The 12,324-nt window shown below is 40.0% G+C and overlaps 1 protein-coding gene across 1 annotated transcript in view; it reads right to left on the bottom strand.

Annotated features, from left to right (window-relative positions):
- The window catches only part of SLC35F1 (solute carrier family 35 member F1), a 149,277-nt gene that overhangs the window by 45,993 nt on the left and 90,960 nt on the right, over window positions 1-12,324 (bottom strand). Inside the window, exon 3 of the mRNA XM_069851200.1 lies at window positions 4,417-4,544. Within this exon, the coding sequence (XP_069707301.1) occupies window positions 4,417-4,544 (128 nt within the window). The remainder of the gene's footprint in view (window positions 1-4,416; window positions 4,545-12,324) is intronic.

The following is a 12,324-nucleotide window of genomic DNA, read 5'->3' as shown; positions in this document are numbered from 1 at the left end:
TTTACTGTCTGTCTCCTGGTGTCTATAAATCCCAGATTTTACTACCTTTGTTTTCATCATGCCAATCAAAGGCTTGATTGCTCAAAGAATAAATCACCAAATAAATCATTATTTGGAAAGATGGATCTCTCCCCATTATGTATAGCATTGCAGAAATACTCCAGATTTCTATATGATGTCATAACATAGAAAAAGGATAACATTCCCTCTAGAAAGTGCAACATGGCAATGTAATATGCACATGGATAGAACAGTGTATTTGCAGAAAAGAGAGCCAATTAATGTGGGGACGACAAGGTAGAGGGGAGAGGACAGTCTGCCAGATAACAAAGCTTGGCATGATGAGAAAGCACTTACCTGGCAGCAAAGGTTACAACTGTTAGTATCATAACAGGGTTAGTGGAAGACATTATGGACTTGGTAGGATGTATGTGTTGTATACTGTAAATGGATTATAGGGAAGCTGAAGTCAAAATGTAGTTTCAAACAAATAAAATAGCTAGATCTAAATAACTGCAAAAATGTCACAATCTTTTAACTCCCTCTGTGGGAACTAATTTAATCTTCTGTGTAAAAGGTGTGTCTAACAGTAGTTAAAACACGCTTCTCGAATAGTTATTAAAACTTCAAATGTCTACACCAGGGCTGTTAAAAAAAACCAAAAACCACATTAGGATAAATACAGAAAACATTACGAAAGGCAGTCCTGAAAGTTAGGTGTATAGTTTTTCAAAAATGGTCCATGTAATTGGGTGCTAAGTGTACACAGGAGCGTTGAATGCACTTTCTGCACCTGCTACAGTTGACATGCCAAGAAGACTGCAAAATCTGGTGCAAGTTAGATTAATACATCAAAGAGAAACTAAAGATAATTTTTCAGGTATTTGGCTATCTAGGAATCTGGACATGCATCTGAGAGCATTAAGTGTGACTGATCACTGACACTGCCGGCACTTCTTGAAATATGTGGGTTTGGATAGTACAATTGATCCACCAACAGTGCCTTTTACCTGCAGAATACTCAATTTTTAAATTTACCCCGTAGACAATAATTATGGAATATATGAGGATCTGAAATAATCAGAAGCACATCCAAAAGTAAAGGTTAGGTACTGTACTCAGATCTGATTTACGCCTGTGTGTCTTCATTCAGTGTGCTTCTAAAGGGACCCAGTGAAAGACATACAGGAAGGTTTATTAGGAAATTTTGTTTTCCCGGAGCAAGACCAAAAGGGAATTTTAAAGGAAAGTATAGCCAAGACTTGGGTGTGAAACTCTAGGGAAATGTAGGACACCATTTCAGTCTTGTCCTGGAACCATGATGAGACAATGCTAATTAGAAAAAAAGTTAAGTTTAAACTAGAAACTTTGACAGTCCTAAGAGTTTAAAGCTACTTAGCAAATAAAGCTGATGAGTGCTTGGAGTTGTTTGGTGAAAGCAGAATTATAAATCAACTGCAATAAAGGTGTATTTTTACAGTTAAACTTTGTCTTTTTGCTGGGAGCAGCTTAGTCGTTTTGCCCAGTACACTCACATGTTAGTTTTGCGTGATGGAGCAGCTTACATGTGGAAAATAGTATATGCTGTAAAACTAATTTCCTACTGAAATGGTCCATGTATCACCACTATAAAAACACCGAAAAAATTCTCATTTACTGAAGTGCAAAGCCTCCTATATTCTCCCCATTAAAAAAGCTTTGGTGTAAAGCCTGCTGCGAATAAAATCCCCTGGAATAGACTGGAGCATCACGATTCTCAGTCAATGTATACATCAGTTCCTACTGCCTTCCGTCGAAGACATGCTGATTTGCAGTAGGTAGCAATGGCTTCTCAGGTTTCAGTTCTAAAAGGTTTTGAACAATTCTTGCTATTTGCCAGTGAGCCTTTATGGCCTTGCAGGTAGTACTCTTGCAGTATCAAGCCTTTCTGGATATGATCTTGAGAGAGTGGACCTGTTTGCTTCTTCAGAAATCAGACCCTAGGAACAGCTTGCTTTTTTTTCATCTTTTACTTTCCATTTCTTCAGTCTTCATTTAATATCTTTATGAACTTTGACCAATGCTGTTTCAGGCTGAATAATCTCCTGATCATCATCTGTTTCATCTTTAAATGAAATAGCGTCATTCCACTACATTTCATAAAATGTGTCTTTTGATTTAATGTCTTAATGCATTACCTCATACTCACCCCATTTTCACCATATCTTTGGGCTTCTCTGCATGTAAAAGCTCATTCAAATTAAGGTATGAAGCGAATCTAAAATGCTACAGGTATTCATAGAATTATAGAATGGTTTGGGTTGGAAGGGACCTTAAAGATCACCTAGTTCAACGACTCTGCCATGGGCAGGGACAATTCCTACTACATCTGGCTGCCCAAGGCCCCATCTAACCTGGCCTTGAACACTTGCAGGGAGGGGGTAGCCACAACTTCCCTGGGCAACCTGTTCCAGTGCCTCACCATCCTCATGGTGAAGAATTTCTTCCCAATGACTAATCTAAATCTTCGCCCTTTCCAGTTTAAAGCCATTCCCCCTCATCCTATCACTACATGCCCTTATATAGAAAGTCCCTCTCCAGCTTTCTTGTAGGCCCCCTTCAGGTACTGGAAGGCCACTGTAAGGTCTCCTTGGAGACCTCTCTCCAGGCTGAACAACCCCAACTCTCTCAGCCTGTCCTCATAGCAGAGATACTCCAGCCCTCTGACCATCTTGGTGGCCCTCCTTTGGACCTGTTCCCAGTTACTCAATGTGCGTCCAAGCAATCCATGACAATTATGGGAGGAGACACTGCATTCCCCACTCCTGGGAAAAAAAGCCTGACAGCATTTGAGCTTCTGCCTCTTCCTTATTTCCAGCTACTTGGGAAAGAGACACGAACTCTGTTGTACTCTTTACATGGAAAAGGTCTAAAAAGAATGCAACACCGCCTGTGTCTTATGTCAGTTCTCCTGTTCCACCCTTCCTCTCTCTCTCAGTCTAAAAGGAGACTGTGGATGATGTTAGCTAACAAATTCCCTGCAAAGACACATGCAATACCCTTGAATTCTCCTGCCTGCTTCCTTGTCACACTAGTTTTTCATCTCTTACACTAAAGGCCATGCTTATTGGAGAAAAGTAGAAGGGTTTGCATCTTTTGGTACTGGTGTTTCACAGGTTCAGCTAGATGAACCTATGATAAGTGCTTATTGGTGGCTGTGGGATATAGGATTTAATGACCTGGATTATCTTCTTCGGTCTGCTATTCCTGCTTGCGATCAGTGAACACGCAAAAGAAGCAATTCAGCTTTTGCTTTTTCTTCTAGGTTTTTAGTAGCTATAAAATCAGACAGTATGAGGGTTACATGGATTTATGTTTTACTCTATACCAAGTAATCTCATTTGGAAAAGTGTTAAAAACAATATTAGACTGTCTGGGCATGCTTCAAAGAATTCTCAAACCAAGATTCTGATAGCAGAGACATTTGTGAATATTTAGTATAAACTTTATATTCAGATTCCTCACATTCATAGTTTTCTTCCATTTTTGCTACTTATTCAGCTAAACATGCTCAGTATTTTCCAATATTGCTTGTTTAACTATTGAAGAAATATATTCCTAATTAGCTTTGGTGCTGCAGAACATTAACTGGTGCTCTTCTATTTTACTTTCTCTAATAAAAACTTCAGGCAAATAAAGTGTAAATCACACTGAACACTACCTAGTGTTACTCAGTATTTCAGAGATAATGTAAAAAGGGAGTAAGTTTGTTTTAGAGCAAATAGAAATGAAGTATGCAACTATTTCCCAAGACTGACCATTTATAGTCTCTTAAAATGTTTCTGTTATTCACTTCTCTAGTTAAATGGGCAGAAGTCTGATTCCTTTGTGTTTTTATTTAAAATATACAGGTTAGATCTTTGGGGAAATCACTACCCTAGCTGCACATGTAATTTTTTTAAGGGAGAGGACACTTTTTGATAGCTGCAGTTAAGCTGTTACATAACACATCTAACTGCTTGCATGAAAGTAGGACTTCTTCACCTTAACTACACTCATTTTACTTAATGACAAATTTTGCATTCAGATCTAACAGAATCCTAAAACAAGTGCTTGTATTTTTTCCAAGTACAACATAAAATGAGGAATAAACTTCAGCCCAACTGAAAGTATTTCCTTTAATGACAAAATTAAGTAGATTATGTCAAAACCATTATTATGAATGGTTTAGCATGGGAAAATAAAATGAAAGCAGTATGGTCTTGTATGGTTTGGAAAATACAGAGTAACAAAAATAGTACAATATGAAAAAAAAAAAGCATCTTTCAAGATATCACAGAGAATACAAGCATTGCATTGAAGCCAGTGGACGCTGCAGCACTGACCACATTGGGCCTATTATCTTACCTTAAAAGGGAAAATCTTTTGAATCCTTACCTGTACACTAGTAAGAGTGGTGTATTGATAAGCTTTGACTACCAGGTAATTGGCTTCTATATCTATTATTCCCAGGATCATGTACTTCCACCATCTCCTTTTCAAAATCGCCAGCAAGTTTTCTTCTCCTGTGATAATAAATAATAATAAGAATTATGTAAAACAGTTAGGTTAACACGTACAGAATGCTGCCTGTCAAGACAAATTATCTAGATCTCTTGCATTTACAAAACACAGTTGAAAAGCACCATATATAGCTACATATGGCAAGGAGGTGGAAACTAACACAACCTATTTTTCTTCCAGATATTAAAACGGTCAGCTTGGTGAAGTAATATGTGAGGGTCAGATTGTCACTTCACATAAGATGTAAGCAACGCTGGGAAAAACACGTACAGCTTGGATACATTGTAAATGTGGGTTTAGTTTTGCTTTTATACATATAGCTACATATACATACATAAACCATGAAAGAATAGAGCAGTTTATTATATAGATTTATACTTGCCATACATACTAATAAATATTGCATCACACATGATGCAGGAGAGTCTTGCCAGAAGTGGCAAAGATGATGGAATAATAGAGCAGGAGAGTAACAGTATCACCTTTGGACAGATTGCAGATCCTGTTCCAAGGATGGTCATGATGATCATAGAGGTTCAAAATATCCTACTTGTTTAGAGAAAGCTGCACAGAGATAAACAGTTTTGCATGACAGGTTGCTCTGCTCCCAGGATCAATTTCTGAAGTAGGTAGGTTTGCTGCCTTCGGCAGGAGCCCTACCAATCATCCAGGACTTAATTTCCACCACGTGAAGACTTAACAGTACAATACGGTCTACACTACAAACCCACAACTTTCAATAGGTCAAAGCATTCCTCATGCTAGGCAAGGCATTTATTATTGCTCTCTGTTCAAAACAAACCAGCTCACTACTTAAGGGTGGGCAAACCTGTTACTCATCTGCATTACAGTAAGCTCCAGTCATGATGGGACCTCACTGTGAAAGGAGCTGGGCAAATTGAGAGTAAACACAGTACAGCTGGAGGTCTTTTAAAGGTCTGCAGCCTAAACAGGGATCTAAGTAGGGTTGACCTGTAGTACCAAAGCACCACAAATGGAATTTGAACTGTCTCAAAAGTTTAGAAAAATTCCACTACTCTGAGATTTGTTAGACTCGCTGCAGACTTTCTAAGTGCCTTTGATCATCAAAATGAAGGGTAGAAAATACAGAAGAAAAGTAACATGATTGTCAGTTGTCACTAAAACTTGCTCAGCCTTCCCAATTCTCCTTCATCATTTTCCATCATCACAAGTGTGTTTGCTACCTGATTTAAATAGACCCAGTGAAATATATGCTGCCATACTATCAGAAATTGCTATAGCACAGGTCTATTTTGGATCTTACAGTAGAAAAATGGATAATTACTCAAAAAGTTGATTCAAGATCTTAGACATTAAATCTTGGCTCCACTAAGTGACTTGAATGGGTGTTTACCTGAACTAAGTATCTGAATAATTTGACATTTATTCTTTAACAGATGCTCACACACACATACTTCCAAGTGGGACTAGCCGGGACCAGAGAGTGGTGGTAAATGGAGTTAACTCCAGCTGGAGGCCAGTTACAAGTAGGGTTCTATCGGGCTCAGTGCTGGGTCCAGCCCTGTTCAATGTCTTTACCAATGACCTGGATGGAGGCATTGAGAGCACCCTTAGCAAGTTTGCAGATGACACTAAGCTGGCAGGAGTTGTTGATTTGCTAGAGGGTAGGGAGGCTCCAGAGGGATCTGAACAGGCTGGATCGATGGGCTGAGACCAATGGCATGAGGTGTAATAAGGCCAAATGCCGAGTCCTGCACTTGGGGCACAACAACCCTGTGCAGTGCTACAGACTAGGGGAAGAGTGGCTAGAAAGCTGCCTGGAGGAGAAGGACCTGGGGGGTGTTGGTTGACAGTTGACTGAACATGAGCCAGCAGTGTGCCCAGGTGGCCAAGAAGGCCAATGGCATCTTGGCTTGTATTAGAAATGGCGTGACCAGCAGGTCCAGGGAGGTTATTCTGCCCCTGTACTCAGCACTGGTGAGACCGCTCCTTGAATACTGCGTTCAGTTCTGGGCCCCTCACTGCAATAAGGATGTTGAAGCTCTGGAGCGAGTCCAGAGAACAGCGACGAAGCTGGTGAAGAACAGGCCTTATGAGGAACGGCTGAGGGAGCTGGGGTTGTTTAGCCTTGAGAAGAGGAGGCCGAGGGGAGACCTGAAAGGAAGTTGTAGAGAGGAGAGAGCTGGCCTCTTCTCTCTTCCAAGTCACAGGTGACAGGACAAGGGGAATGACCTCAAGCTGCACCAGAGGAGGTTCAGACTAGATATCAGAAAGAAATTTTTCACAGAAAGTGTCACTGGGCACTGCAGCAGGCTGCCCAGGGAGGTGGTTAGGTCACCATCCCTGGAGGTGTTTAAAAGACAGGTAGACAAGGTGCTCAGGTACATGGTTTAGTGATTCATGCGAATGGTTGGACTCGATGATCCAAGAGGCCTTTTCCAACCTGGTGATTCTGTGATTCTATATTATTAGGCAACACATAATAAGAAAGAGTCAGTATACTCAACCATACCACAGTTTCACGTTACCAATGTCTCTCAGGACAACTCACTAAAAAGAAATTCCCACCCGTTGTTCTTGGATGTAGGAACAACGCACCATAAACATGAATTATGATGACATTTATGTATTTGTTATGTTGACGCGAGCATGAAGAAACAGGAATATTGTAGATCTTATTTTTTAATTAATTTAAAATGAACAGGTATTTTAAAAAGAACATTTCAGATTAGATGTCCCAATTCCTACTAAAATCAGTGTAAAACATGCAGGTAGATCCTTATCAGGTGCTGAAACTATATGTCTAATTCTTCTGCTGCCCAGATAACACCATCCGAAAAACATCCATGCAACGGAAAGGCATGGTTAACACTTCAGAGCATTTTTTTTCTTGTTAATTGTAAAGGGAAAGTTTTAAAATCAAAGACATCAAAGTTTTATATAGTATAGGCTTCCCAGAGTCATTGCAGTCTCTGTTCCAACACTCTATTCCATCTGGTTTTGTGACAGTAAGACCTTGGTGGTACCTACAAAGCAGAAAGAAGAAGCAGGTTCAAGAACTGGCACTGCCATTAGGCTGCCTTAGCAAGGACTATGGACAAATCTCAAAGCAGAATTTGGTACCTTTCGTTTGCCAGCGTTTGCCTTCTCCAGCTTCAATTTCTAACCACACACAGATCACTGTACCACTAAGACGTGACCAAATAGATTAGTTTTAAAAAGGAATGTATGGTCATGACTTCTGGCTAACAGATAAAGTCAGAGTTTCCAGAAACAGATACTAAATCTGTGAATTGAACTGATATACACAGTTCTCTTTTTTGTTTTCTTGGTCTTTTCTGGGTTAATGACAGAAATGCGAAAAATATTTGGCAAGTGCTATTTTATCTTTGATATACAGCTCTGAGATATTGCAGACTGCAAAAGATCAGGTTCAGCTGAGAAGGCTTTGCAGAGCAAAAAAGCAATGCCAAAATGAATTTATGCAGGCACTGTGCAGCTCTGCTGAACACTGGTTTAGCTTCACAGCAGGCATCTTTGTCTTGACCAGAGGAAAGCAGAGAGACGTACAGGCGTTCAGCATGACAGAAATAAAACAGAAAATTTGTTCCTGGGAAAAAAAATCTAGTGTGGGAGCTGCATCTCTGTGGAACATACACTTCCAGTCACTTGCTGCATATCCTGTTATCTTAGTGTGTAAAGAAAGGTCTGGCTCCTGACTTGCACCCCTCTGCCTACATTATTATTATTATTATTATCATTTATCATTAACATATCAGTTATGCAGATCTACCAGCATTAGCAAAACTGACAGACCACATTTGAGGGTGTATCTGAACAAAAAATCAGTGGATGTTAAATATTGTTAATCTGGGGACTGTTGTTTGTTTACTGTTCTCTATTTCTTTGGCATTATCATCACAATTCACAGAAGGGAATGAATTGTTCCTGAAGTGGGAGATTTTTCTTCAGACACAGGCAGGAGAAAGATGGTCATCTGCAGTGAGTTTCTGTCATGCTATGGACAAAGTAGTGAAGAGGTAGGTAGAGTCTGGTTTTGAGATGTGTCTGAATGATAAATAAAGCCACTATATTCAAATGTCACCCTTCTGCAAGAGTGACCCAGTAGAAGGCAGCGATAAAAGACCGCCTGGAGAATGTGGGGGCTGCCAGCAGGAGAGGACCTGTGGACAGCAAGCACAGACAGCATCCTCAGTGAATGCAAGGACAACAAGGACAAGGGAAATGGGAGTTAGAGAGAAGCCTTGACTTAACTTGGGAAGACTAAAATGAGAAGCCGAGGGAAGCAGAAGCTTCATTCTAAAGTCTGCGTCCTGAGTAGTAATAAACATCACCTTTGCATAAAAATTAAGTGGTGAAAAAAATATCACACTTAATTAGAAACAAAACAAAAAGAGACAATGTGGGGTTTTGTATTTCCCTGGATGACAACTTCAAGCTAACTAATTATTCCAGTGTTTTGAGTTGTAAGCATTGTAGACCAGAAGGACTGAATATAGATGCCTACACCTGAGCTACCTGGTAAGGCATTTTAAAGGTATTTTTCACCTAACATACTACAGATGAATTGTTCAGGATGAGAAAACCTGTGTTTTGAAAAAAACCACCTCTCCCATTGAATGTAAAGGCAAGAAGGATTATGTCAGATTGTGTGTTTTTGTAATTATCTCTATAGGACTGTGACTAAATCTTCCAGCCAGTCATATAAACAAACAATAAACTATAAAGTGTGCAGGTTAGCTTAAAGACAACATTTCCAGTGAACCAAAAGCACATATTTATGTTGGTGAACATGCATTTATTTGAGTAATGCCATCTTCAGACAGTGTCATCTTTTGATGGAGATCCTCTTTCAAAAAACAATCCCCTGACTTCTGTAAGCACTCAAGCTTTTTAAAATGTAAGCCTTCATAACCCAAATGCAATGCAGATTTAAAAGCAAATTACATATTAGGAGTGTTTTTAGATTCAGAAGTCTAACATACTGTTAACACAGAGAAATACAAACCTCCCTTTGCCCCTTCTAGAAGGATTGATCTTCGTTTCATATTTTTTACTAATTTTGCAGTGAGATGCACACTTGACAATTATACATACAGAGGAGCTCTCAGTGTCTCGAAAAAAGCTACAGCTTTGCTTCTGCTGGCTCAAATTAAAAATCAACAAATAAGCTGCTTTGTAGTAGAGATAATTTTACATCATATATAAAAAGGATTTACCCCTGAGGGGTTACAAAATCAAAAATAAATTAGAGAGAAAATTAAAAAAGGCTTCAGCTGTGCAGCGTCTACCAAAAATACACATATACGAGTGCAAAATCCTTTTCACATTCACCCACACAGCCACAGAGGCACAATAAAAAAGCCCAAAACAGCCATTAAGACAGCAAATTCCCAATTATTTGTGTATGGGCTTGGTACACAGGTAGAATAACAGCTCTGCTAGACCAGAAAATAAGCATATTGCTTCTCTTTCATCCACTGCAGTCTCTTCCTTTTAATTCAGATGACAACTTGCTATTAGATCAAGATCATCAAAGGAGCTGTGCTCTCCTTCTGCTTTACAGAGCTCAGGAGAAGAGATCTAAACATGTGCAGGAGACTTATAAGGGGAAAGGCAGCATGAAGAGGGAGGGCTGCCAGGCATGCTAGTCTTTCCCTGCCTCTAACAGGAGCATCAGAGTCAATTGCTACATGGTAAAGGGGCAAAAGTGTCCTAGAGGATGAAGGTTAGACTACAATTTGCTTACTATAATTTTCTTACAAAAATAATCTCAGCTGCAAAGCAGAATTTTCTGATAACTTTTCCATTTTCATCCACTAAAACAAGTCTTGCAGATACAAAACTTCAACAATAACACTACAGACTTTGTAGTCATCCAGCCCTGTTGCAGGACCAGGGGAAGGAGGCAGACAAGTGGGGTAATAACATATAGGGATAACACAGATGTCTGTTACCATGTCAATTGCCTGAATAATAAAGCCTTGCTTGTCTCCTGCTTGTCCAAGCTGCTGGTTCAGGGAACTTAAAGCCTGTGGTAGATGTCCTTCAGCTCTCCACAAAGCTGAAAAGAACTGCCCCTTTCATGCGACTTTACATCCTTGACTCAGAATGGCTTCTTATTTCCTCACATCTGTTTGTGTTACTGATGACCCCTTTATGATATAACACTGCTGCCTAAAGGCAAAACACCACCACTGCTTAATTATTTATGCAATAGAGAAAATGCCCTGTTACAGGAATGCTCCTCCAGTCTGGCTTCACAAAACACCTGAATATACATGGTTCACCTTATAGTTGACTTCTTTTATAGGCTGTACTGCTCTTGTCCTAGACCACGTCTTCAGTAAGCCTTTTGGGAGATTAGGTACCCTCAGCTCCTTTTGTGTCCTAAGAACACCTCTCTTATCCAAGCTGATCTCATCCAGAGCTTCCTCCTGCCTCCTCTCCAGCAGTAGGAAAAGACAAGCTGCTACTGTAACAGCTCTGAGTCCCTATGGCAAGTGGCTCCCATGCTGGTCACGTTCCTGCCGCCTCCCCTGTACCCACACTGCTGCATTGGGGATGACATGGTGAGCCAGGGCAAAGAATTGCCTGAAAACAAAGATGCCGTGTTTTTAGATCAATTTTCAGACTGCGTCCTGAGAAATCTGTGACCATATTAATGTTAGTCCTGTGGGGGGTGAGGAGCAAGTAATATAGGGGACTCAGGCAGGGGACAATTACCCCCTTCTCCAACACAGGCTGAATCGTGCAGCCTATCTGTCACAAGGCGACAGCATTCATTGAACAAACCCAGCGGCCATCACCACTGCGCTAGCTGCAAATGTCCAGTGAACAATGAGATTGCAGATCCTTCTGCTGTGTGTGTTGAAGCAAGCCTGCAATGGCTGGTGCTGCTGAGGTAGAATGCAGTCACAGAACATGAGCTTGCATGCATGCCTCACTGGGGTTAGCCAAATCATAGAAATGTTCTTTCAATAAATCTTATTTACTGGTCACAACCAACAGGATTTTTCAATTTTCATTGTTTCAACTCTGTAGTGTTTGAACATCTACCTATCGTACCAATATTTATTTGACTGCGACTTTAGAAAAAGGTTGCATATAACCTTTGATCTTCAGATTACACAAACTGAAGGTAAGGTTTGTGCCCATCCTGTCTGCTACTTTTGTAATTTTTATCTTCTTCTTTTCTATAAAATGTTTAGTTTCTTAACACGATATAACATAGCTTTCCATTTACTACATTACAGGCTCATATGAATGATTTAGACTTGCTGTTTTGTTCTAGAGATTTTCAAACTAGTCTGGCTTGGTCCTGGATGTACATCATAAGAGCTAAAGTCATATCTAGGAATTCGAATGTGCATTTCCATGAAACATGAAGGGATTAACTTCTGGTGCCTTGATTTTGATCCAGCCTAAGGTCTGCAGTTAATCTGGAGATCCGATAATCTTCAGATGTCTCCTTATTTCATGAGATTGCTGGTCATACAATTTACTTTGAAGAGTAAATTATAACTAAAACTGCAACGATAAAGTAGTTGGTGATTTTGCAGATGCATCGGTTTCTCTCAACCTGCCCACCCACTAGATTACTTACAGCTTTTCTTTTTGAGGCAGACATGATGCTATAAGTTAATGCCCTGAGTTACTGCAAGAAACAGCCCATGTCAAGAACAATATAAGACCTAAAGAAAGCTCTGAACAGTGCACTGTTTCAAAAAAGAGACCTTTAAGCTCCCAGCCCTTTAAAATGCCAACATAAAATACACT

The sequence above is a fragment of the Phaenicophaeus curvirostris genome, chromosome 2 (genome assembly GCF_032191515.1).
Source record: "Phaenicophaeus curvirostris isolate KB17595 chromosome 2, BPBGC_Pcur_1.0, whole genome shotgun sequence".
In the NCBI taxonomy this organism is placed as follows: domain Eukaryota; kingdom Metazoa; phylum Chordata; class Aves; order Cuculiformes; family Cuculidae; genus Phaenicophaeus; species Phaenicophaeus curvirostris.
The sequence above is the reverse complement of the archived record's forward strand: the minus strand, read 5'-3'. Positions and strand labels throughout refer to the sequence as shown.